Raw genomic sequence first — 26,560 nt, forward strand, 5'->3', positions numbered from 1 at the left:
TCTATGCAACGTACAAAATTGTTTTTAAATGTGTATTTCATATAGTATGATTATTTGTGTATGGCTTGATAGAGAACAAAATAGAAATTCCACTTGCAGCATCTTGCTTCCCCATATTATGTTCCACTTTTCCTAAATTCCCTAGACAACCCTCTACCCCAAGCTTACCCCACCAACTCCTCTTTACTCTTTATTAATGCTATCTAGGTACAGCATCTTTACAATGTCTCAGGTTAAGAAAGCTTTCAAATCCAGACAGCCTGGTTAGGACTCTATTTGTTCTATAAAGACAAAATACTCACGAGCTGGCTTTCACTGGGATTTGTCTGGACCCAACCTTCCTGTTCTAATCTGAAAGTTCCTCTTCATCTGTGGCAGGAAGTAAAGTGAGGAAGCAACAGGTGAAGGGTGCTTCCACAGGAAGAGCAATTCTTAATTAAGAGACACAGTGATTTAATAACCTGGCATAGGCATAAAGGCAAAAGCACTTCTCCCTCCTTTGTGCTAATAGTCTTCTTTGAGATATAGGATACCACTCCATTTTCTCTTTTGTCAAGTGAAGGAATTGGACTTCTAGATGTCTCCCAAGTTTAATATTCTGGGACTTACCAGTTAGGGGGAAACATTTTGGGGATTTTTCATTATATAATAGTTGATTCTTTAATATTTTATATGTTGAGTATAAGTGGATTGCTAATTAGAACCATATTTTCCTTCCCAAAGTAGCTCCTAAAACTTTTTTCTTCCTTACCTACACCTCATAATTATAACATTAATTTTAAGATTTATGTGTTTACTTATTTGAAAGGCAGAGTGACAGAGCGTAGAGGAGAGAAAAGGAGAGAGAGACAGAAAGCGAGAGAGTTCTTCCATTCACTACTTCACTCCCCAAATTGCCACACTGGTCAGGGCTGGGCCAGGCTTAAGTTGGGAGCCAGGAACTCCATCGGGTCATCCACATGGGTGAAAGGGGCTCAAGTATTTGGGCCATCTTCCACTACTTTCCCAGTTGCATTAGCAGGGAGCTGGACCTGAGTAGAACAGCCAGGACTCAAACCAGCACTCCAAGGCAGCAGGCTCACCTGCTCTACCACAATGTTGGCCCCTGACATGAATTTTAAAATCAGCTAGAAATGTTGCCCTTTATGCAAGGACACTTTATCTTTTTATAATGGAAATAATTCCCTCAATAACACATCTCTGCAGTTTTGCGAAGAAAAAGAATTTTAGGAGGAAGAGACCCTCACAATCACATTTTGAACCCCAAACACAGGTCAGGCTGGCTGAGTTAGAATCACAAGAAAGTTTTCAAATGTAGATTCCCAGGGCCTTTTCACAGATTCTGGTTTATTAAATCTATGAAGCTCAAGGGAATTTGTATTTAAATAAATATATGCTATATTACTTACTGTATGAGTACAGTAATTAATTATGGTTAAGTAATTTTCATGTACAGACCTTATTCAGTGGTGTTGACAGATGAGGAAACAGGTCTAGAGCAAGACTGATATTCTCAAGATCACACTATCACATGGTGGCCCTGCTATGATTAGAAACCAGAGCTTCTGACATTTACTTCAGTGCTTTCCCACGTCCAGTTGCTACTCCTATGGAAACTGAAAGGTCTTCCCCAAATATATACGTAATATATTTTACTACATACACCAAATGCATTGTCTGCCATGCCCAGCCTTTATTTCATTTCATTTTTTTTAAAAGATTAATTTGTTTATTTGAAAGAGTTACAGAGAGGGAGAGGCAGAGAGAGGTCTTCCAACTGCTGGTTCACTCCTGAAATGGCCACAACAGCTAGGGCTGAGCCAGGCTGAAGCCAAGAGCCAGGAGCTTTACCCAGGTCTCACATGTAGGTGCAGAGGCCCAAGGATCTGAGCTTTCTTTCACTGCTTCCCCAGGCACATTAGCAGGAAGCTGAATCAGAAGTGGAACAGCCTAGACTTAAACTGGCACCCATATGATATGCCAACCCACTATGCCACAGCACTAGTCCCAATGCTCAGCCCTTTCTAAAGGAAGATGTTCTGCGCACAGCCCTATCAGAGCCCTAGGTTAATCATTACCTCTATTCCATAACGCACAGTTGATGGAACCAGAGCTGAGTATTCAATCAAAGGTAGCAAACCCATGGAATGACTACAGTTCCTAGGATTCAAACATCTGATAATGCAAATTAATAAATCTAACAAATGAAAATTGTTTAATAACTAAAAATTACTTCAAACCTAGTAAGTCTGTGCTTTCAAACATTCACATAGTTTTTGCAGTCAAGATTTTTAATATCCTTTATGTCCAAATCCCGAAAGCAAACATTTCAAATTGAAAATACAAGGCTGTGGCTGATGTTGTGGCTCAGTGAGTTAAGCTACCACTTGAGAAATGGGCATCCCACATTGGAACACTGATTCAAGTCCTTGCTACTCCACTTCTAACCCAGCTCCCTATTGATGTGCTTGGGAAGAGAGTAAGTAGACCAAGTACTTGGGCCCCTGTCTCTCTTTTTTTTTTTTTTTTAAGATATTTTTATTTTTTATTTGACAGGCAGAGTTTACAGACAGTGAGAGAGAGAGACAGAGAGAGAAAGGTCTTCCCTCCGTTGGTTCACCCCCCAAAATGGCCGCCTATGGCCGGCGCTGCACCGAACCGAAGCCAGGAGCCAGGTGCCTTCTCCTGGTCTCCCATGCAGGTGCAGGGGCCCCTGTCTCCTAACGTGGGAAACCTGAATAAAGTTCCAGTCTCTTTGTGGCCATTTGGACACTGAACCAGCAGATGGAAAAATCTCTTTTTTTTTTTTTTTTAAGATTTTATTTATTTATTTGAGAGAGAGAGTTACAGTGAGAGGGAGACAGACAGAAAGGTCTTCCGTCCATTGGTTCACTCCTCAGGTGGCCACAATGGCCGGAGATGTGCCAATCCGAAGCCAGGAGCCAGGAACTTCTTCCAGGTCTCCCATGTGGTGCAAGGGCCCAGGGACTTGGGCCATCTTCTACTGCTTTCCCAGGCCACAGCAGAGAGCTGAATCAGAAGAGGAGCAGCTGGGACTAGACCCAGCGCCCAGCGCCCATATGGGATGCCGGTGCCGCAGGCAGAGGATTAACCTACTGTGCCATGGAGCTGGCCCCATAAATAAATCTTAAATAAATACATACAAGGCTAATAAAAGTTGAAGATTTCAAAATATATTAAACACTATACAATATTCTGGTTATTAATTTTATCATTACTTTTCATTTTTATTAAAATTTATTCTTTTAAAACATCAAATAGCATTACAAGGTTTACAACTAAATAAAAATAAAGTGTTTTATCACCCTCTGTACTTTCCATCACTTTGTGGTATGCAGTTAATCTATTTTGTATTCTATATTTCCTTCCTCATCCAACTTTTTAGATTTTTAGTATTAATAATTATTTCATTTACCCCCATTTGCTTAAGTTTCTATGTGCTTGTCACCAGTTCTTCCCTGAACTCTCCACTAAAACTGTTTGTGTGGTATCAAAATGGTCACCCATGGAGCAAGCTCTTTGGGACACTGTACCCCATATTAGAGTGCCTGGGATCCAGTTTCCTCCTAATGCGCCTAGTAAGCAGTAGATGATCGCTCAATTACTTGGGTCCCTGCCACCCATGTGAGAGCCCTGGATTGAGTTCTGTCTCCTGGCTTTGGCCTGGCTCAGCCCTGGCAGTTGTGGGCATTTAAGGAGTAAACTAGAGGGCAAAAAAATCTTTTTGTCACTTAACTTTTCAAATAACTAAATAAACAAAACTTTAAAAATAATCATGGCCAAGGGACAGGCATTGGGGCACAGCTTGACACCTGTATCGGATCTATGAGCACTGGCTGAAGAGAGTCCTGGCTGCTCTACCTCCCATCTAGCTTCCTGCTAATACATCTGGGCAGTCAGAAGATGCTAGCATAAGAACTTGGATCCTTGTCACCCATATGAAGTTGTGGGAAACCCAGATGAAGTTCTGGCCTTCTTGGGATAGTGAACCAGCAGGAAGAAGAACTCTCTCTCTCCCTGTGTCGCTCTATCTTCAAATAAAGAAAATAAAATTTTTTAAAAATGGTCATCCACATTGGTGAATTGCAAATTTCATTTTTTTTTCTTGGTGACATCCCATTTAGTCTTCTGCCCTGCTCCAGTGTGACTGAGCCACCACTCTGCAAGCCATCTGCATGGGCTCCCCTGAAAAATGCTGATAATTAATTTGCTGTGTCATTTTGACTGTTACGGGATGCTCAGATGCTAGGTCAGTGAGGCTGTTTCTAAATGACATTAGCATTTCAATCAGTAAACTAAGATCACCCTCATTAATGTGGGTGGGCATCATCCAATCCACTGGGGACTTGAAAAGTCAGAAATGGGGGTGGGACAGGGCAGGGGAGTGGGAGATTGGGGATTCAGTCTTTCAGACAACTGAGATATCCATCTTTTCCGAATTCCTTGTCAGGACTGCACACTCGGACTAAGATTCACAACACTAGCTTCCCTGGGCTCAGGCCTTGGAGTCTGGATTGGAACTACATCCCCATCTTTCCTGGGTCTCCAGCTTTCGGACAACAAATCTGCACAATCACCCGAGCCACTCAATCCCTCAGGGTAAGTCTCTTTGTACGTAGCTATTTATAGTCTTTTGGTTCTGCTTCTCTGAAGCCGTTTCTCTATCCTAGGTGAAGCCAAGGGTTTCAAGTAAGAGGTATGAAACCTGTACCAAGGTGTTAGAGTTGGGAAAGGGGCTTTTCTTAATCTTAGTTGGTCGACACCAGACGCTAAGGAGTGAAGCCTACCTTAAACTCCCACGCGCAAATACACCTACACTGGAAGCGCCGGGAAGCACCTCGCCACCCGCCTGCTCTCGCGATACCCGCTAGTCCTCGCCCTTCCGGCTCCGGTAGGCCCCGCCCCTGCCTCAGCGCCTCTGTCGTCATTTCCTGTGGGTCTGCAGGCTAAAAGAGAAGATGGCGGCGCTGGGGGAACCTGTACGGCTAGAAAGGGGTGAGTGCGGCCAGGGTCCGGACGGAGGTGGGTGGAGGGTATGTGAGAGTGCCGTGTCGCTGGAAGTGAGGAGGGAAGGTCTAGGTCCCGAGATCCAGAGCCAGGCCGTCCATGGTGTTGGCGCATGCAACCGTCTACGTCGCTGTGCGCGGCTCCCGGGAGTGAGCTTAAGGTCTTTTGATTGATATCCAGCCCCGCTCTGTTCAGCACGGACTGTCCGGGTGTTTAGCACTGTTGAACACAACCTTGCCCGCGTTCGCATACAGGCACGGCACATGGGCTCCATGGGTGGCCACAGCAGACGCGGCATTTGGAGACCTGTAAGCTCTAAAAGCAAACGTCACACGCTGTGTTCCGACCGACTACACTCGAACCCATGCACGCGCAAAACCCCGTGTCCCCGCCTTCACCCACATATCACACACTTAGCAGACACGGCACCTCCTCCAGTGCCCCGCTTAGTGCACAAACCGCATTGCTTTCACCCCAGCGTCACTTGTGTTTGGAAACTAGCTTTGCTTTTCCTTTCAGTAAAGGAGAGGATGCTTTAAGAACGATGCTACTGACTTGATCTTGGGAAGTTTATACAACTAGATGGAATAGTGAGTGACACTTGCAGGTGCCATGTTATGCTTTCTTTACAAACACTACAATTGCAAACTGTGGCAGGTTGATTGCTTCTTAGATTGTGAAGGAAAATAAAACCTGTTCCACTGAGTAATGTAGAGAGGAATCGGCCTGTGAAAATACCCGACTCTGCCCCTACCAGCTTCCTGATACAGATTTCCAATATTCCACTCCTGCATCCTCCTCAAATCGTTTTTTTCAAGCAGATTTTAAACACAACAGCATTAGAATCCTTGAAAATAATCAAGAAGTACAAGGTAAGTATTTTGAATACTGTTGGGAAACAAAGCATAGAGTGGAAATTGAAATTATTTTGCACATTGTCACATTTGGTCAAATTTGCAGTTATAGTTATTAATATCCTCTAACAACAATATACATTTTTAGAATTATTGTACTTCTGTCATATCATCCCACAAACAAATGTGTACTTTCAATTGTAAATTTACTCCTTATGGTGTTCACCATTTGGAAGCCTCTTTGTATATGAGATTGTTACTGTTCAGCCCACCAGGCTGTTAATTAAAGCAGCACTCTATGACAGGGGCGTAGCTAGACCTAAGACTGTACATCTTCCTTGCGAATGCAATGGCATTGTGCTTTGTAGATAGAAACAAATCTGTTTGGTGTTAACAGGAGGAGGTATTTTTCTATGAAAGGTGTTTGTAGGATTCTAAGTTAGCATATTTTTGTATTTTTAAGTACAGTGCAAAATGTGTGACAGAAATTAGAAAATACATACAGCCTCTAGCTCATGTGGAAAGAAATGTGATATTCATTTTGAATTTATAGTTGTTAAACACTTTTGAACTTTTCTATAGAACTAAGGGCCAGAAGGTTTTCAGGGGCAGTAAATCTTCATACTCTAAAGGCAAACTTATTTTTTTAATTTAAAATTAGTACCAAATCTGGTGTACTGTTTGGAAAATATTGTTTTTAAATGAGATTTTAAAAATTGATTCCACAGTAAATAGAATTTTTTAAATGTATTTATTTATTGGAGAGGCAGAGTTAGAGAGAGAGAGGAGGGGGGAAAGGTCTTCCATCCATTGGTTCACTTCCCTAATGGCCACAACAGCTGGAGCTGCGCTGATCGGAAGCCAGGAGCCAGGAGCTTCCTCTGGGCCTCCCATGTGGGTGCAGGGGCCCAAAGACTTGGGCCATCTTCTACTGCTTTCCCAGGCCATAGCAGAGAGCTGGATCAGAAGTGGAGCAGCCGGGACTAGAACTGGTGCCCCTATATGGGATGCCAGCACTGCAGGTGGTGGCTTTACCCGCTACGCTATAGCACTGGCCCCAATAGAACTGTTAATATCATTTTTTTTTAATTTTCATTAATCATATTTAGAAATAGAATTAAATTTTTGTGTATTTTGAAATGTAGAACTCCATTTCTGGAATTAGTGATGATTTTGTGTTTTGTTTTCCAAGTTTCTATAGTTCTACAATAGAATTCTCAGCACTATAGTAGAAATAAGTTAGTAGTGGTTCCATTTATCAAGATGAAGTCAGATTTCATCAACTTGTATGTAGAATTTTATCAGAGTCTACTAACAAACGCTTGCAATAATCTTATAAAATTAATGCCTGTGATCAAGATCCCAAGAGCCCTCTAAATCATCAAAACGTGATTCACTAGAAAACGAATTTGAGTACTTATCAGATACATTGTAGATTTAGTAAAGGGTGTTCTACTTTCTTAAATTTTTTTGTTAATTTAAAATTTTTACATGGCTCATGTGTTATAACTTTGCAAATAATTGGTGAACCAACTATCTCCATTATTAGCCTTTCTGGTGGTAGGAAATCATTGCATTTGATAAACATCAGTGTAAGATTTTATTATCTGAAATTGAAAAACCACGTTCCTTCTTTACTACATGTATTCATAATTTTCCAGCTGCAAATACAAAGAAGGCAATATTCTATGAAGAGGACTCTTCAGTCCTTAGGTATAACATGAAATTAGGAACTTCTTCCACTTCAGTCAGGACACAGGAAAGGAATAATAGCCAATACTCTGGTCCACTGGGGTACAAAAGCAGTTCAGAAAAAAAAGTCAGAATAGAGGTAGTTATAGTATTGGAACATGAGTCTGACTCTGAAACTTCTGAATTCGTAAGCATGTATCCTCACACTTCCCAATGAGAACTGACCGGCATGCTTAATGCATTTGCATAAATGTATTCAGCCTCTTAGTGTTGTGAGTAATTGGTGCCCATATAATTACATTTATGCATGCTAGGCCCTTTTTCATGTTGTTGTTTGTTTCAGTCATCAAGTAACTCTTAGGAAAATACAGTTGTCTCCATCTTACAGTACAAAAGAAACTGAGACACTGAGACATTAAGTGGCTTGCCCAGTTATATACAGATAGTGTTGAGGTGAAATTGGCAGTCATAGAGTTTTTATTTTTCTATTTTGTAAGCATGTATTTGATTGAACTTACCTGAATTAATACATTGATCCTAAGTTGAAAGCAGAGCAGTTAATTTTGTTTGTACTGTTTTAATCGGCTCCCTACCATTAACTACACCTGTTAATGAATATTTTGCATCTACATATGTGTCATGTTTTCAGTCAGGAATTGAATAGTGATTTCACCAGCACAAGGAAAATTATCCTGTTCAATGCTTTGGATGCTAATAATTTTTATTGACTAAATCATTCCTGGTAATGTGAGTACTGCCAGCTGTTCTGAAGCAGGACAGGCTCTATCACATTTGAGCCCCAGTCCTTTCTGGTTCTATTCAGTTTTTTATTTTCAATTTGCCTATCTCAAAAGATTCCATTTCCTGGATTTTCTACCTTTTGCAACATGTATTTTTTCCTAATGTACTCTAAAATGTGGCATTCTCAGATTTTGCATTCCCACCTGCCATGTACGTACTTAGCCACACAAATCCTCCCCATATATGTGCATATGCACACTTTCCCCCTCTGTCTTCTATATATTTCTTGTTAGTCCTTGAGAAATGAATACTGTTCCACTGTCACATAGGCATATAGAGAATCCTTGGAGAAAATTATCTATCAGTTTTTTTTTTTTTTTTAACTTTAGATATTTGTAGAGCAATTGAATTGTTGGAAAAACTGCAGAGAAGTGGGGAGGTACCACCGCAGAAACTCCAGGCTTTACAAAGAGTCCTTCAAAGTGAGTTCTGCAATGCCGTGAGAGAGGTAAGTAAATGTGATTCACATTTACTAAAATTTTGAACTGATTAGCCTCTGGAATTGGGGTACAGAATATCCTTTTTTTTTTTTCTTTTTTAAGTTTTTTGTTTGTTTGTTTGAAAGAATGACAGATGAAGAAAGAGAAATAGATCTTCCATCCACTGGTTCACTTCCCAAATGGCCACAATGGCCGGGGCTGGGCCAGGCAAAAAGCCAGGAGCCAGGAACTCCTTCCAAGTCTCCCACAGAGGGGCAGGAACCCAAGTACTTGGGCCATCTTCTGCTTTCCCAGGTGCATTAGCAGAGAGCTGGATCAAAAGCAGTGCAGTTGGATGGATGCTCTGAAGTCAGCATTGCAAGTGGTGGCTTAACCTGCTGTGTCACAATGCTGGCCCTGATTTCAGAATTTTCTTAATAAACTTTAAAAATAGAGTGGTGGTATTAGAAGAGAGATTAAGATGCTACTTGGGATGCTCACATCCCATGGTGTAGTACCTGGGTTTTAGTCCCAGCTCCACTTCTGGTTCTAGCTTCCTGCTAGTGTACTCCTTGGGAGGCAACAGATGATAGCTTGAATTCTTGTGTTCCTACTATCCACATAGAAGACCTGGATGGAATTCCTGTCTCCTACCCTTCTCCTGGCCCATCCCTGGCTGTTGGGGCACTGGAGGAGTTAACCAGTAATGGAATATCTGTCTCCATCTCCCTCCTGCCCCCTACCCCCATTTATCTCTTTCTCTCTCTCTGTCTCTGTCTTTCAAATAAGTAAATAACTTTTATAAGAAATACTAGAACTTGTCCCTCTCAATTTTGGAATTTCGAATCAGATATTTTACAGCACATTAATTGACTACAGAAAGAACCCAAACATAGTATAATCTGAGGTTTAAAATCAAATATGATAACCTTTGGTTTTACAGGTATATGAACATGTCTATGAGACTGTTGACATCAGTAGCAGCCCTGAAGTGAGAGCTAATGCAACTGCAAAGGTAAATTTTTTCATTTACAAAAGTAAGAACTCCTTATAAATTACATGTTTAAAATATGTGATTAATAGATTCATAAGCTTATTTTGAAAACCAATATACAATATCTTTAAAACTACACAAAATATTTCAGGTACTTAAAAATAGAATACATTTTTTAATTGGCTTATAGGATATTTTATCATGAAGGTAATGTACTGACAATGTACTTACACAAATATTATACACATCATGCAGAAATAATATATTACCCATGCGTAATTAATTATGCAGACTTTCATCAAAATTCTGAGTTATGAATTACTGAACACATTTAATGGTAAAGAAGCAATATTTATAGATTACTTGCCTAAAATCACATAAATAGTAAATGGGAGAGCTAGAGTATTTCTCTAGGTTTCTGTTTGCTTTCTGTTTTGCGTAGCTCTGCAAATATATAGAAGAATGTCAGGAGTTATGAAGGTTACCTCTTCATAGCTGCAGGTAGCAGGTTTGTCCTCAAATAATTCAAGCATTGACCAGTGTCTATCATATGGTTAGAATAAATTAATATAAGCTAATAGGTAACTTATACTAGAAATAGTCATTAGCCTATAAGTTTTCATTGATAGCTCACAAAAGGAAGCGCTAGACACTCTGTTGAATACAAACATTTAGCCGTGTGGGTATAGTTTGGCAGAACTGAAAACAGCAAAAGAAACTTGGTGTTTATTCTTATAGAGTTATAGGACCTTTGAGCCTTAGTCCCATCAACTCTAGAATAAGGCCTTTTCACAGCTTCACAGATAGTATTCAACAGATCTTGGTTTACTTCCTCCCCATTCCCATTTTGTCCATGTGTCCTGATGTATCCTGAGCCATCATGAAAAAAATGGCACAGTCTTGATTAAGCCACCACTTGTGATGCTGGAGTCCCAGCTGCTCTGCTTACAACTCAGCTTCCTCCTATTGCGTCTGGGAAGACAACAAATGGCAGCCCAAGTGCTTGAGCCTATATCATTCATATGGGAGACCTGGATGGAGTTCCTGGCTCCTGGCCCAGACCTGGCTGTTGTGACCACTGGGGAGTGAACCAATGAATGGGAGAGCTCTCTCTGTCTCTCCCTCTTATCACTCTGCTTTTCAAGTAAATAAATTTTTAAAAGGCGCCAAATTACTTAATTACCCTTAAAAGCAAAGAGAAACAAAAAATACCAACTTTTTGTTGGAATTAGTCTACATTAGTCTAAATTTGAGTTTAAAAGATATTTTGGCTGTTTCATCTTCTGGTTTTCTTAGTTTTTTAGTTGTAACTAGTTAGCCAAGGCAACCAAAAAACACATTGATAATAAGCACTCCTCTTTTTCTCAATATTTATTTTTTAATCTATTAGTTATTTAGCATATAATACAAATAGTGTAGAAGCCAAAATGACTACATAGAAGGACACTTCCCTGTAAGTAACGTAGGCAGGTTATGTTCTGCAAAAAGGCCCCTAAAGGAGCTGGGCCATCTGCCTCTACAGCTCAGGGCTACCAGCATGCAGGGGGACAGTCTCCTCATTAATTTATAGAGTGTCCATCTGCCCAGCAAGCCTGCTTGTCAAGCTTTGTGAAAATGCAGCTGCACAGAAGTTCTGGCCGCTGAGCAAGCTATGACAGACCTGAAACATCTTAATATTTACTACATACTTTTCAGTTGGTATCTCTAAAGAGCCCTTCTGCTTGGCATACTTCTCAGAACCACCTGTGGATTTATGAGCATTTAGACATTAAAATATATGCCCTCAGTAGTTTTAGGACAAGCTTTGTGACAGCACGTTAAACTGCCCCTTGTAGTGCTGAGGTGCTTGTTTGAGTCCCAGCTGCCCTGCTTCCTATCCAGCTTCCTACTCATACAACTGCAAAGGCAATGGAAGACTACGCATATGAGAAACGAGTTCCTCACCCCTGGGTTCAGCGTGGCTCAGAACTGGCTGCTGTGGTCATTCAGGTAGTGAATCAATGGATGGAAGATCTCTGTTATCTCCTTGTCAATCAAATGATTAATAATAAATTAAAAAAATGTTAAGTTTTATTGATGTATTTACTTGAAAGGCAGAGAGAGAGAGAGAGGGAAAAACAGAAAGGTCTTCCATCTGCTAGTTCACTCCCTGAGTGGCTGCAAAGGCTGGAGCTGGGCCAGGCCGAAGTTGGAAGCCTGTACCTTGTTCCAGGTCTCACATACCTGGGTGACTGGAGCCGAAATACCTGGGCCATTTTCTGCTGCTTTCCTAGACACATTACTTTAGCAAGGAGCTGGATGAGAAGTGGAGCCGATGGGATTTGAACCAGCACCCATATGAGATGCCAGCATTGAAGGCAAAGCTTCAACCTCTGTCCCACAATGCTGGCCCCTAAATCTTTCTCTTTAAGTAGTTTTTAAAAGAGACAAAAGAGCTGAAGTAAGCAAAGGTCAGTTTTAAATATGTAAAATTTTATTTTAGGCTACGGTTGCTGCATTTGCTGCCAGTGAAGGACATTCTCATCCCCGAGTTGTTGAGCTACCAAAAACAGAAGAAGGCCTTGGATTCAATATTATGGGAGGCAAAGAACAAAACTCTCCAATATATATATCTCGAATAATTCCGGGTGGAATTGCTGATAGGCATGGAGGCCTCAAACGAGGAGATCAACTCCTGTCTGTGAATGGAGTGGTAAGAATGAGTTTTATTTCTGTTTGTAGTGATATATTGTGACCAGTTGGGGGTGTATTTGAGTTACAGAAATAAAATGTAGGAAAAAGCTAAGAAACTTTAAGAATCCCTTGAAAGGACAGGTAGTACTATTTAGTCCAGTGATCCTTTTTTTTTTTTTTTAATTAATTTATTTATTTTTTGACAGGCAGAGTGGACAGTGAGAGAGAGAGAGACAGAGAGAAAGGTCTTCCTTTACCTTTGGTTCACCCTCCAGTGGCCGCTGTGGTCGGCGCGCTGCAGCCGGTGCACTGCGCTGATCTGAAGCCAGGAGCCAGGTACTTATCCTGGTCTCCCATGGGGTGCAGGGCCCAAGCACTTGGGCCATCCTCCACTGCACTCCCGGGCCACAGCAGAGAGCTGGCCTGGAAGAGGGGCAACCAGGACAGAATCCGGCACCCCGACCGGGACTAGAACCCGGTGTGCTGGCGCCGCAAGGTGGAGGATTAGCCTAGTGAGCCGCGGCACCGGCTCCACTGATCCTTTTTAAAGCTTTTAAGTGTGCTTTGCTTCTTTCCGATGTAAATTAGCAGTGTTTAACATGGCTTATATGACATAATTAAGCTCTTCAGTAGTGAAATACAATACATTAAATTAGTACTGTGCCCTAATTAGATAAATGCAGTTGCTGGATATATTGGCAATAATAGGATTTTAATAAATGAATGATTTGAGACTTAAAAAAACAGTTCCTAAACTATAAACAGAATTGATACAGCATAGAATTTTATACTAATTAAGATGATAAAGTAGGATTGTTTCTTAGCTTTATAGTGTTGATATTATATAGCACTGAAACTTTTTTACTTAAAAATTATTGTTTTTTTAACTACTTACAAAAGCTAGATACTAATTTTATACCTGTGTGTTTTATTGTAGAGCGTTGAAGGAGAACATCATGAAAAAGCTGTAGAACTGCTGAAAGCAGCTCAAGGAAAGGTTAAATTAGTAGTACGATATACACCCAAAGTCCTAGAAGAAATGGAGTCACGTTTTGAAAAAATGAGATCAGCAAAACGCAGGCAACAGACCTAATACAGTTCAAACTTTGTATTGCAGTTTGCTTTTTAGCTAGAGAAGTTTTACTTGTGACCTACTGAGGGCCGCAATGCCAGTGATTGTAAAAACAAACAAATTTCCCGTGAGATCCTTCTTACCATTTTATAAATACCTATTTTAACATTATTTATGGTTCCAGAGATGCATACACTTTTTTCTGATGAGAAAAAGTAAAAGGTGATGAGGGCGATTGTGTCCTGCTGTTTTTACAGGCCTTTTTCAAATGCAGATTTTGTCATAAAATTGTTATAGATTTTTTAAAATGCTTTTTTAATATTAAAATGTACTTTTACATTCTTAATCTTTTTTTAGGAAAAAATGTTTTCTTCATTTGGCTACATATTTAAAATAATAGTTCACCAGTTCTTTTTTCGCTTACTCTATTTTTTTTAATCTGTAAAATTTCTTTACAGTTTTCCAAGAAATTAAACTTAACAGTCTCACCTATAGCAGTTCATTAAATTGTCAGTGTTAACATCACTGCTGCATTTTGTACTTTGAACACACACATAATATATATATATACTCAATGGTAAATCATAACTCAGCACAGTGGAAGTTTTTAATTTAAGCATAATGTATAATGGATATTCATTTATACTGATTTATACAAATTTTTAAACACTGAAACAATCATTGCTGAAATATGTATTCTTTCATAATATTTGAGCAGTAAGGCAAAAGGATGTAATTTGATTGTTAACATTACTAATTACATCCCTTTCTATTTATATTCAATATATCATAAATTATAAATGCAAACAGGTTCAGATTTCTTCTTTTGCAAATTTTTTTAATGCTATTCATTTTTATTTAAATAAATTTCTTATATTTTGGTCCTTCCATTCCTAAAAATGAGCCAGTTAGTTTGTGGTTGGAAATGGCAGAAGCGAAGAGGAAAAAGTAATACTTTTAATCTCCCTAGCCTCAAGAGTTGTACATTCTTACTAGTTCAATTGAAAAAACTGATTTTCAATAGGAAGAAGAGAGAAGGATTTATTTAAGATATATAGAAATTAATGATGTAATGTATTCATAAGAATCTATGGACTGTGTCAAAATGAGTAGGAACTATTAAAAATGATTGGATTTAGAGATGCAATCTTTGTTTATGGTCAAATATAACGATAGGAATTTTGAGAGATACTTTATTTCATTTGTCCACTGGATGTCACTGTTTTACTAAAAGGCAGCTATTAGTGTATGATTGTGACTGGGATCTAAAAGGCTGAAATTAGAGTTTGTTTTCAGTCACAACTTATAGGAAGTTTCCTGCTTTTCACAATATTGTAAGTGACAAGCAGAAAAGAAGATAGTGGATTAAAATGTATGAGAAATTTGGCATAATTATTGACCCTATATTTGAAAAGTGGGCATTTTGTAACATTCCTTCAGGATGACTAGAAATGTATACCTTTTTCTGCATGTTTGTGAGCACTGTGATTCTTAAAAGATTATTCCAGGTTTCAGTGATTTTTCAGAATAAAAGTCAATCAGCATTGTTATTTATCATTTAGGTATTGAACACTGGATTGCATGGTTGAATGTGTCTTAGTCCACTACAAAATGTGCTTGTTATTGATAGGATCATGTTAAATTGTATATTTTCAAAATTGATGTTTTTAAAATGTTGAGACCAAAGTAGTATAGAAGAATTATGGACTTATTTTAATTTAATTGTAAAATTATTAGTTGTAGAGCTTTATATATTAAAGAGAGGTATTGGTGCATATGAAAACAGTAATATTATTGTTATGCTCGTATTCTTGCATTACAGGGTAAGTAAACCCTGAAGAAACCCTATTTTAGTGTAACTACAGCTGCAGTAGCTTTTAAGAACATATCAACATTTCATTATAAATTACAGCTTCCTGGTTCAGTGTCTCAGCTGTTTCAGAACTTCCAGCCAAGTTAAATCGTTTTGGTGTTGAAACTTAGTAAGTTGAGTAAGCGTTTTTTCTACAGTAATCCACAATCTGTTCTTTGTGTGGGTTGGCACCTATTTATATTTCTTAAAATAAGGATAGCTTGAAGGAGCCAAATACAGTAGTTTTGCTTGCTCCTGTTGAGCATGAGTAGCAGTAGTTTGTTTTCATCATTAATGCAGTTTTCTAGTGTCTCCCAGAATTTTAAATCTTGACCACAGAGAAATTCAATCCTTCAGTGGCAAAGATGTATAGTAGTGGTCTAGTATAGAAAGGAAATGAAGGGAATTTTCATCTTATAAAAGAATGGTTCATGAATAAAACTAGGCATATAGTAAGTATATAGTAGGTGTTTGATTTATAGGTTACAAGTATAAATTATCCACCTGCTCCAGTTTCCACTTATTGTCTTGATATTTCAAAATGGGTTGACTAAAACTTTTGCTGCACATCAGAGCACCCTACAGAACTTGAAGAATATTGATACCTATTAACTACTAAGTCAGAAGCACTCATTTTTTTTTTCATTTATTTAAATGAATGCTTTTTTTTAACTTTAATTAATGAATATGAATTTCCAAAGTACAGCTTATGGATTACAATGGCTTCTCCCCCCATAACTTCCCTCCCACCCGCAACCCTCCCCTTTCCCACTCCCTCTCCCCTTCCATTCACATCAAGATTTATTTTCAATTCTCTTTATATACAGAAGATCAGTTTAGCATACATTAAGTAAAGATTTCAACAGTTGAAGCACTCATTTTTTTAAACCTTTCCTGGTGATTCTAATGGACACCCAGAGCTGAGAACCAATAGTTTTCACCTTTGTAAAATGATCTAATTACACTGGATTCTGTTTGGAAGTATTGGAATGGAATAATTCAATTTGCAGCTATTTAATGATTGATTATATTTCTTAAGCATTAAAGGCAACTTGGCATTCCTTATTTGGAAAGTAATTGCAGTCTACTTTTTTAAAAATAAATTTACCAGTAGTTTAAAAGTAATCTTTTAGTATATGTCATCTTTATGCCCCATTGCCCTTAAAACTTAGAAAAATAAGTGTTTATTATTTGAAAAAGCATGTTTAAAAATTGCAGGTGAGAAATGTTGTCAATGATAATTACTTGCTGTCTTAATATGGCCACTTTAACCATTTATTGAATTAAAGTGGCCTTGTATTGTAGGGTTTGATGATTCAGATGTGTTCTTTAAAAATATCATTGTCCTTCTCTTCTAAATTTCTAAAAGCTTTCTGGTCAAGAACTTAAGTAGTTTGGCTCAAATACTGTGTTTATAATTAAAATGGATATTACATCATTTAATAGAAGAAATGGTTATGGCTTATCTGAAAAGAATGTCAGCATGGCTTGGTATAGACTTAAAAGAGTACATGTTGTGAAAATTTTATAATGTGGAATGATCATTGAAATATCAAGGACTTTAGTAATTGTATTTCCTGAATAAATGTATGTTTATGAATTTTCTAACTTACATTTTGTTGTCTCTGCTAATAATAATTATCCCAAACTCACTAGCTTTGTTCCTTAAAGGTTGTTGCAGTAGTGGAAAATTAGTGGAAAGAAACAAATCAGTTACTGACTCACTAATTTTCAACACTTTCAAACTAATTTGTATTTGGACATGGTTTTTAAAAATATTGAGAAGTAGTATACTTTTTAGTTAATATCCTAAATGATGTGAAATAACACTTTTTCAATAGATCACTTCATTTATGAGTTTAATTCTGATCTAAGGCTTATTTAAAATAAATTTGTATTAGTCATGTCCTTGTTCACTGGGTTTGAAAAATTTACCACCATACCATGGATACGTTTCTGAAAACTTTTTTACATAAAGTAAAAGCATAATCTGCTGATTGTTAAAATGAAACTTCAGATTTTTATATTTTGCTTTGTCTTTTATAAAAGATAACCTCAGAAAAAAAATTCCCTATTTCCAAGCAGGCTGTATGGTATGTGATTGACAGCACAGACTATGGAGCCCAGCTATTCTTATTTGAATTGCAGTTCCACCCTTACTGTGTAATCTTAATCAAGTTCCCTGATTGTTCTGTGCCTTAGCTCCCTCATCTCTCATCTGCAGTAAATGTGCTTGCAAGTATTGTGCCAGTATCTAAAGCCCTTAGAGAGGTGCCTATTTCTATTTGCTGTTTTTTTCATGTAAAGTAGCATTAGGACCTTGTTTGCTAAAGGAAAAATTGTCAAGTAGTAAATTAGCAGGTTCTTATTGTCGATACCCAGAAAACATACCTTTAAGTTAAGTTTGAAAAAAGATAGGAAGAGCAGAATTCATTAGGAATTTTCAGATTTCTGTCTACTCTGATTAAAAACTTCATGGAATTTCAAGATTATTGGAGTTTTGAGAGGTGGAGGATTGAGAACACTTTCAGAATGAAAATCATTGGAAAATAAGTTCAAGTGAGAGATTTGGAAAATCAGAAAACTAATTTGTAAAGAAATGACCCAGCTGTGAGAGACAGTGGATTGTAGGAATAGGTGTCAATACAAGGCTTAATCACTGCCATGAACATGTAAAAGCATGGAAATGTATCAAGCAATAAAATGCCTTCATAGAAGGGTTTTTGACTGAGAAAGGATGAAACCCGGGTCTTTGGGGGTGAGGAGAAGCTGGAGTCTTTGTTTTCTGTGGTTGAAATGTTTCTGTGGACACCTGTGTGTAGGTGTGTAACTGCTGTGCTTTCAAGTGGCCACCTGGGCTTATTGGCCACTCAGAACCTAAAGCTTTTTCCTCCTGTTAGACTATTGGCTGTTAACATGGTTTCATGTTTTTCAGCTCTTAGGGCTCTCTGAGAGTTGTCATTGTCAAGGCAATGTCTCCTTCAACACTGAAGAGAGATGTTTCTGTAGCACCCCTCGCTCCATTTGGTGTGTGATGAGAGTTTTTCTTTGGCTGCAGAGACTGGACTCTGAAGGTTTGTGCAGACTCCTTAGGATCCATGAAACTTATACAAAACATTAATTCAACTAGAGCTAGCTGTGTTGCTTCCACCTTAAAACTTTCCATAGTATTTGGGATATGGTCCAAATGCCTTAAAAAAGGAAGAAAAGTTGGGGCCGGCACTGTGGCCTAGTGGGCTAAGCCTCCACCTGTGGTGCCAGCATCCCATATGGATGCTGGTTTGTGTCCTGGCTGTTCCACTTACAATCCAGCTCTCTGCTATGGTCTGAGAAAGCAGTGGAAGATGGCTCAAGTACTTGGGCCCCTACACCTACGTGGGAGACCCAGAAGAAGCTCCTGGCTCCTGGCTTCCAGTCGGCTCAGCTCCAGCCGTTGTGGCCATTTGGGGAGTGAACCAGACCTCCCACTCTGTTTCTCCCCCTCTCTGTGACTCTACCTCTCGAATAAATAAATAAATTATAAAATTAAAAAAAAAAAAAAAGGAAAGTTTAAGATGGGGGTGGTTAAGGGAGCAGGTATTTGATACAGCAGTTAGGTCACCCCTTGGGATGCTCACATTCCATGTCAGAGTACCTGATCCAAGTTCTGCCTTCTCTGCTTCCAGTCCAGCTTCCTGCAAATGCACATGCTGGGAGGCAACAGGTGCTTGGGTCCCTGCCTTCCACATGGGAGATGTGGATGAAGTTTTGGGCTTCTGGCTTTGGCCTGGCTGTTGCAGGCATTTGGGAGTGAACTAGCAGATGGAGAATGTCTTCCTCTCTCTACCTTTCAAATATGTGAAAATAAAAATTAAAGAAAACCTTGCCATGACTGAAGACGTCCAGCATAATCCATTCCTTACTTCCTCTCAGGCATCATCTCATTCCACTGCCCCACTTGTTCTACCCCATACCAAATCCCCCTTACTGGAAAGCTTTCCCTCTAATTCTCCAACCAACAGGTGGCTCTTCATTCAGAAGTCAGCAGAAGTAACCTTTTGTCCCCTCCTAAAGGTAGGTTCTTCAGCCTTTGTGAATTTGGCAACACTTTGTTTCTATTTTAATTTGCTTAATTGTATCCTCTCCATCAGAACTTAAGTTCCATCCCAGCAAGAAAGATCACAACAGAGCCACCACTGCTTAGTGCAATTTCTTAGCATTGTAGGATGATCTGTTGTTCAGCTGGCTTACTTTCCACAATTTCACTGGCAGATCCAAGAGCTTACATTAGAACTATATAAAAACAGTAAAAAAATAAATAAATAAAATAAAAAAATTAAAAACAGTAACAATGATAGATGCAATACTGACGCCGCAGCTCAATAGGCTAATCCTCCGCCTGCGGCGCCAGCACCTCAGGTTCTAGTCCTGGTCGGGGCGCTGGATTCTGTCCCGGTTGCTCCTTTTCCAGTCCAGCTCTCTGCTGTGGCCAGGAAGTGCAGTGGAGGATGGCCCAAGTGCCTGGGCCCTGCACCCGCATGGGAGACCAGGAGAAGCACCTGGCTCCTGGCTTCGGATCAGCAAGGTGTGCCGGCTGCAGTGGCCATTGGGGGGTGAACCAACAGAAAAGGAAGACCTTTCTCTCTTTCTCTCTCTCTCTCACTGTCCACTCTGCCTGTCAAAAAAAAAAAAAAAATGATAGATGCAAGATGCAGCCATGAAATTTGTCAACTGAGGTTGTTATGTGCCTAGAGAGAACCAAAATACTGAAGGAAAATAATGTCTTAATACCTTACTCAATTCCAAGTAATTGCAGAGGATGATGATGAAGTATACCTTAATTTTTTTACTTACGTAAAAAAGTTCCAACTCAATATTAACCAGAATTGGTACAGTCATTGATTAAAAAGAAAAAATTTGCTGGCGCCATGGCTCAATAGGCTAATCCTCCACCTGCGGTGCCGGCACACCGGGTTCTAGTCCCGGTCAGGACGCTGGATTCTGTCCCGGTTGCCCCTCTTCCAGGACAGCTCTCTGCTGTGGCCCGGGAAGGTAGAGGAGGATGGCCCAAGTGCTTGGGCCCTGCACCCCATGGGAGACCAGGATGAGTACCTGGCTCCTGGCTTCAGATCAGCGTGATGCGCTGGCCGCAGCTCGCCGGCCATGGTGGCCATTGGAGGGTGAACCAATGGCAAAGGAAGACCTTTCTATCTGCCTCTCTCTCTCTCACTGTCCACTCTGCCTGAAAGAAAGAAAGAAAGAAAGAAAGAAAGAAAGAAAGAAAGAAAGAAAGAAAGAAAGAAAGAAAGAAAGAGAGAAAGAGAGAAAGAGAGAAAGAGAGAAAGAGAGAAAGAGAGAAAGAGAGAAAGAGAGAAAGAGAGAAAGAGAAAGAGAGAAAGAGAGAAAGAGAGAAAGAAAGGAGAAAGAAAGAAAGAAAGAAAGAAAGAAAGAAAGAAAGAAAGAAAGAAAGAAAGAAAAAGAAAGAAAGAAAGAAAAGAGAAAGACAGACAAGCATGCATGACTGCCTTTCATTAAATATCTGCTGGACACTGAGCCTAATGCTTATATCGCTCAGCAAGACAGGTGTTATCCCACTTGTACAAAGTCAGAAACCAAATTGTCATTTTTTCAGTGATTCCTGCTAAATCCCAAGTTTATTTTCAAAAGCCATACATTTTCTTGATAACCATGTTGCTCTGCTAGCTACGTTTATTTTTTTTTTTTTACATTTCTGTGTGATTAGATTTTTCTTTTGTATGCTAAATCCATATGTCATTAAATGAGTTTAACCAGTGGCTTATGTCAATATTGAATTAGATGTCTTCAAGTGGTCATCTTTTTCCCAGTGTACAAAGCTGTTATCCATTAAATTGTATGGGTACAGTGAAATATTCTGTTGGCTTACTTTGTATCACAAAATTACAAATAAGTAGATTGTAGCAAATCCTAAAAATCTTAAGCTATAAATGGAATAGTAAATAGCAATTTAAGTGAATTATAACCATAGCACAAAACTTTTTAAAAATAAGGCATTTTTATAACCATTTAAGAATGGTGGATGGGAGGTAGGCATCCAGTATTCGCTACTGGAGCGCCTGGGTTTGAGGCCTGTTCTATTTTTTTTTTTAAGATCTATTTATTAGAAAGGCAGAGTAACACAGGGAGAGACAGAGAGTGACACAGAGTGGAGAGACAGAGAAAAAGAGATGTTCCATTTGCTGGTTCACTTCCCAAATGGCTGCAATGGCTGGAGCTCAGCCATGCAGAAGCCAGGATTCTGGAACTCCATCCAAATCTCCCAGGTGGGTGGCAGGGGCCCTAATACTTGGGCTGGTATCTGCTTCTACCCCAGTCAACATTAGCAGGGAGCTGGACTGGAAGCAGAGTAGCTGGGATTTGAAACGGTGCTCTGATATGGGATGTCAGCATCTCAGTAGCCTTAACCTGCTGCACCACAGTGCTAGTCCCTCAGTTCTGCTTCGATTCCAGCCTTTTGCTAATGCACAACCTGTGAGGCAGCAGTGATTTCCAAGTACGTGGGTCCCTGCTATCCATCTGAGAGACCTGGCTTGAGTTCCCAGCTCCTGTCTTCAGCCTGGTGCAGCCCCAGTTATTGTAGGCAATTGTGAAGTGAATCACCAGATGGGATGTGTCTCAGATAGCATACCTCTCTCTCTTTTTCATATAATAATAGGAATGATGGAAGAAACTGAAGAAAGAAATGACAGTGCAAAAGTTGGAAGAAGAAAGATACTGGCTGTGATATTCATTTCAGTAAAATAAGCAAGATTTCTGAGTCATCTCAATGGGTAGAAACTATGAAATTCATGAATACATGTATTCTGTTTGCACACACTGATGCAGTACCTGAAGCACTGGACAGTGTTCTTAGGATGCAGCAGTAAATGAGTCAAAGTTCTGCTGATGGGGCTGGCACTGTGGCGTAATGGGTAAAGCCACCGCCTGCAGTGTCGGCATCCCATGTGGGCGCAGGTTCAAGTCCTGGCTGCTCCACTTCCAATCCAGCTCTCTGCTATGGCCTGAGAAGGTGGTGGAGGATGGCCCAAGTGCTTGGGCCCCTGCACCTGTGTGGGAGATCCAGAGGAGTCTCCTGGATCCTGGCTTTGGATTGGTGTGGCTCCAGCCATTGCAGCCATCTGGGGAGTGAACCAGCAGATGGGGGATTCTCTCTCTCTCTCTCTCTCTTTCTCTGTCTTTCCTTCTCTCTATGTGTAACTCTTTCAAATAAATAAATATTTTTTAAAAAAAGTTTGCTGATAAGGAGCTCATGTTCTAGTGAGAGAGAAACAGAAAGCAGGTAGTGTAATTTTAGGTGGTGATGTGTTAGGAAGTACAGCAGGGTGGGAGGCTAAAGAGCTATAAGGAAATGAGACTCAGGGACATTTAGTCACATGTTAAGAGTCACACGCAGTGATACCACAGTCCCTTTTCACACTGGGCTGTGTCTGGGGTGGGCTCAGGAATTTGAGCAACCAGCTTGTGGTTTCTGTCAGAACCTTCATATGGCACCAACTGGACCTCCCATTGTGCTTGCAATTGCAAAGTCCTAGCCTTTCTTTCTTTCTTCCTTCCTTCCTTCCTTCCTTCCTTCCTTCCTTCCTTCCTTCCTTCCTTCCTTCCTTCCTTCCTTCCCTCCCTCCCTCCCTCCCTCCCTCCCTCCCTCCCTCCCTCCCTCCCTCCCTCCCTCCCTCCCTCCCTCCCTTCTTTCTTTCTTTCTTTCTTTCTTTCTTTCTTTCTTTCTTTCTTTCTTTCTTTCTTTCTTTCTTTCTTAACAGGCAGAGTGGACAGTGAGAGAGAGAGACAGAAAGGTCTTCCTTTGCCGTTGGTTCACCCTCCAATGGCCGCCACGGCCGGCGCGCTACAGCCGGCGCACCGCGCTGATCCGATGGCAGGAGCCAGGTGCTTTTCCTGGTCTCCCATGGGGTGCAGGGCCCAAGCACTTGGGCCATCCTCCATTGTACTCCCTGGCCACAGCAGAGAGCTGGCCTGGAAGAGGGGCAACCGGGACAGAATCCGGCACCCCGTCCGGGACTAGAACCTGGGGTGCCGACGCCGCAGGTGGAGGGTTAGCCTAGTGAGCTGCAGCACCGGCCTGATGATCCCTTTCTAACATCCTTAATACTTTCCCTGGCTCCCCATCCCAATTAGAGTAAAAACCTAAGCTACTTACTATGGCTACTCACTATGGCCGCCAAGCCTGCTTAACCCTGCTGGTGGCTCCCTCTGCAGCCTTCCCGAGGATCTCCCCACCTCTAATCTCCAACAGGACTTCACACTTGCTCTGCCCGAAATCTCCTTCAGCTGCTGCTGCTGCTGTGTAGTTGTCAGTGTGGTCTGTTTGCTCTGTCCCTAAGACCATAAACTTCCTGAGGGCAACACAGGAGCCCTTCTTGTCCACTGCTGTATACTCAGAGCTGAGACCTCTGCCTGGCACATAGTGGACAACATTTGTCGAGGGAATAAAATGCAGGGGTGCTGTGTTAGACAGGGCAAGGAAGGTGTCTGAGGAGATGACATTTGAAGAGTCCTGAAAATGAAAATATACAAAGTAAAACCATGTATTGGGGTGGACCTTGTGCTATAGTGGGTTAAGTCAATGCTTGGGATGCCTGCATCCTATGTCAGAGCACCTGGCTCAAGTCCCAATTATTCCATATTTTCTGATTCAGCCTCCTGCTAATGCATTTGTCACTGACACTCATGTGGGAGATCCAGATGGAGTTCCTTGCTCCTGGCATTGGTCTGGTGCAGTTCTGGCTATTGCAGGCATTTGGGGTATGAAGAAGTAAGTGGAAGATCTCTATTTGTCTCCTTTATCTGTCACTCTGCCTTTCAAATAATGTATCTTTTTAAAAATACATTTTGTTGGCCGGCACTGCAGCTCAATAGACTAATCTTCCACCTGCAGCGCCGGCACCCCGGGTTCTAGTCCCGGTCGGGGCGCCGGATTCTGTCCTGGTTGCCCCTCTTCCAGGCCAGCTCTCTGCTATGGCCCGGGAGTGCAGTGGAGGATGGCCCAAGCGCTTGGGCCCTGCACCCCATGGGAGACCAGGAGGAAGCACCTGGCTCCTGGCTTCAGATCAGTGCGGTGTGCCGGCCGCAGCGTGCCAGCCCCAGTGGCCATTGGAGGGTGAACCAACAGAAAAAAGGAAGATCTTTCTCTCTGTCTCTCTCACTGTCCACTCTGTCAAAAAAAATTTTGTTTTTATTTATTTCAAAAGAATGACATAGAGAGAGGGAGACATAGAAAGAGAGTTCTTCCATATATGGATTCAACCCCCAAATACCCCAACCATGGCCAACGCCATGAGCCAGGAATTCTATTCAGGTCTCCCCCATAGGTGGCAGAGTCCAGATACTTAGGCCATCTTCTGCTGCCTTCCCAAACACATTAGCAAACAGCTACATTGGAAGCAGAGTAGCAGGGACTTGGACAGGTGCTCTGATGTGGCATGCCAATGTCACAGGCAGTGGGTTAACCCGCTGTGCCACAACACAGCCCTCAGGATTTTAAAACCTCAAATATGTGATTATTTTAATATGAATATTTTTCTTTTAAAGAGAAAAGAAAGTAGCAACACAGATACTGCCCCCCCCCACCACCACCTGTAAATACATAGCTTCTCAGATAGACTGCACAGGTAACCTTTTTCTCCTACTTTTTATATTCTACCACAAGGTGGCGCCAAAGTGCTTTTGTTTCTATTTTAGAATTTTCTATTCGTGTTGCTGAAGATCAGGCCTAAGTTTAACAATGCCCTTGCCACCCATGGCAGAGACCTGCATTGAGTTCTGGATTCCTGGCTTCAGCCTGGCCCAGTCCCTGCTCTTGCAGGCCTTTGGGGAGTGAACCATCAGATGGAAGCTCACTATATCTCTATATCTCTATCTGAATCTCTGTATCTTTCTCTTCTCTCTGCCTATAAAACAAATGCAAAATTAAGTAACTGATCTTTTTTAAGAAAAAAATTACACTTGAAAGTGTTTTCTAAAATTCAAAGCTTTGGGAGCCTGTGCTATGATGCAGTAGGTTAAGCCGCCATCTACAGTACTGGCATCCTATATGGGTGTCAGTTAGAGTCCTGGCTGCTCCACTTGCCATCCAGCTTCCTGCTAATGTGCCTGGAAAGCAGCAGAGGATAACCCAAGTGTTTGTGCCCCTGTACCCATGTAGGAGACCCAGATGAATCTCCTGACTCCTGACTTCAGCCTGCCCAGCCCTGGCCATTGCAGCCATTTGAGGAGTGACCCAATGGATGGGAGCTCTTTTTCTGTCACTCTCTCTCTCTCTCTCTCTCTCTCTGTCTCTCTCTTTGTGGTGTGTGTGTATGTGCTGTCTACCTCTCTGTCTGCAATGCTTCAAAAAAAAAAATCAAAGCTTTGTAATAGAGAATCAACTCTTCCCAAATATATCCTAAATGAAAACAAAATGAACTAACTTAAATATTAGACTATATGAATGCATATCATTCAATATAAAGGTTGGGAGTATTGTTTTTGGTCCTTCTATCAAATATGTACAACTTATTTGAATGGAAATTTTCTTTGGCTTTACCTTAGTTGTCATCAATCACGCTCAAAGAGGGTGTTGAAGAAAAAGGATTTCAGAGGGGCTTTGGCAACTTCTTTTAAGTGAGTCAAAAACCATCTGAGTCACTGAGATTAGCCTTCTTTGTGTGACACTAAATGTATTTTCATATGACACAAAAATCTGCTCTCTTTTCCATGAAAATTAAAATAAAAAGTAAACCAAGATAGAGTAGAAAGAGCAACTGACCTACATATAAGCTCCAGTTCTGTTAGTAACTAGGTATATTGCCTTGAGTAATTTAGTTATCCTCGGAGGGTCTGCTATCTCACTATTAAATTAGGAGGTTTCACACATGCTGCCCAAAGTTCTCTGTATTTCTGAGGATTTATGAAGCGTCAAGAGAAAGAATTTGGCACAACATGGGATAGAACTTTCTAACAGCCAGAACTACCCAAAGATGGACTCTCCCACCTGTACAGATATGAAAATGCTAACCCTAGAGGTATCCAAGAATAGCAGGATGCTGTTTAGCATTCTGAAGCCTTAGCAAGGTGATTGAACGAGTGTTGAGTTCCTTTCTGACTCTGAATTTCCAGATTCCATAAGGCAAATGGAATTGTAGCTGCTTGAAGGCAGGGTTCCTC

At 40.6% G+C, this 26,560-nt stretch overlaps 1 protein-coding gene and 1 long non-coding RNA gene across 43 annotated transcripts in view; one reads left to right on the plus strand and one right to left on the minus strand.

Moving 5' to 3' along the window:
• The window catches only part of LOC103351120 (uncharacterized), a 219,544-nt gene that overhangs the window by 185,587 nt on the left and 7,397 nt on the right, over nt 1-26,560 (minus strand). For 16 of the 41 annotated variants that reach the window (XR_016218103.1, XR_016218104.1, XR_016218102.1 and 13 more), the window contains exons 1-2: nt 4,809-4,914; nt 303-369 (exon numbers count right to left, since the gene is read on the minus strand). The exons of 2 other annotated variants lie outside the window; for them this stretch is intronic. This is a non-coding gene — a long non-coding RNA (uncharacterized LOC103351120). Of the gene's footprint in view, nt 1-302; nt 432-4,808; nt 4,950-26,560 lie in introns of those variants that run through there. 23 more of the 41 variants (XR_016218107.1, XR_016218132.1, XR_011387952.2 and 20 more) reach the window with 4 other exon arrangements.
• Nucleotides 4,868-16,997, plus strand: LIN7C (lin-7 cell polarity scaffold C). Of its 2 annotated transcripts, XM_089310247.1 has the most exons (6): nt 4,891-5,016; nt 5,850-5,900; nt 8,705-8,823; nt 9,738-9,809; nt 12,271-12,480; nt 13,399-16,997. In XM_089310247.1, exons 1-6 carry the CDS (start codon nt 4,980-4,982, stop codon nt 13,552-13,554), a joined length of 645 nt encoding a protein of 214 aa, XP_089166373.1. In that variant the 5' UTR covers nt 4,891-4,979; the 3' UTR covers nt 13,555-16,997. The 2 variants fall into 2 exon arrangements, with proteins under 2 accessions (XP_002709070.1, XP_089166373.1); XM_002709024.6 differs by lacking the exon at nt 5,850-5,900 and having other exon boundaries at nt 4,868-5,016.

This window comes from Oryctolagus cuniculus, chromosome 1 (genome assembly GCF_051225735.1).
Source record: "Oryctolagus cuniculus isolate XC-2025 breed Fujian yellow rabbit chromosome 1, ASM5122573v1, whole genome shotgun sequence".
Taxonomy (NCBI): Eukaryota; Metazoa; Chordata; class Mammalia; order Lagomorpha; family Leporidae; genus Oryctolagus; species Oryctolagus cuniculus.

What these genes read in the sequence shown, in the direction of transcription:
- LIN7C (XM_089310247.1), top strand. Translation starts at nt 4,980, where the DNA reads ATGGCGGCGCTGGGGGAACCTGTACGGCTAGAAAGGG. An exon ending in AAATAATCAAGAAGTACAAG is followed by an intron (nt 5,901 to 8,704) that starts GTAAGTATTTTG and finishes TTTTAACTTTAG; the next exon opens with ATATTTGTAGAGCAATTGAA. An exon ending in TCTGCAATGCCGTGAGAGAG is followed by an intron (nt 8,824 to 9,737) that starts GTAAGTAAATGT and finishes TTGGTTTTACAG; the next exon opens with GTATATGAACATGTCTATGA.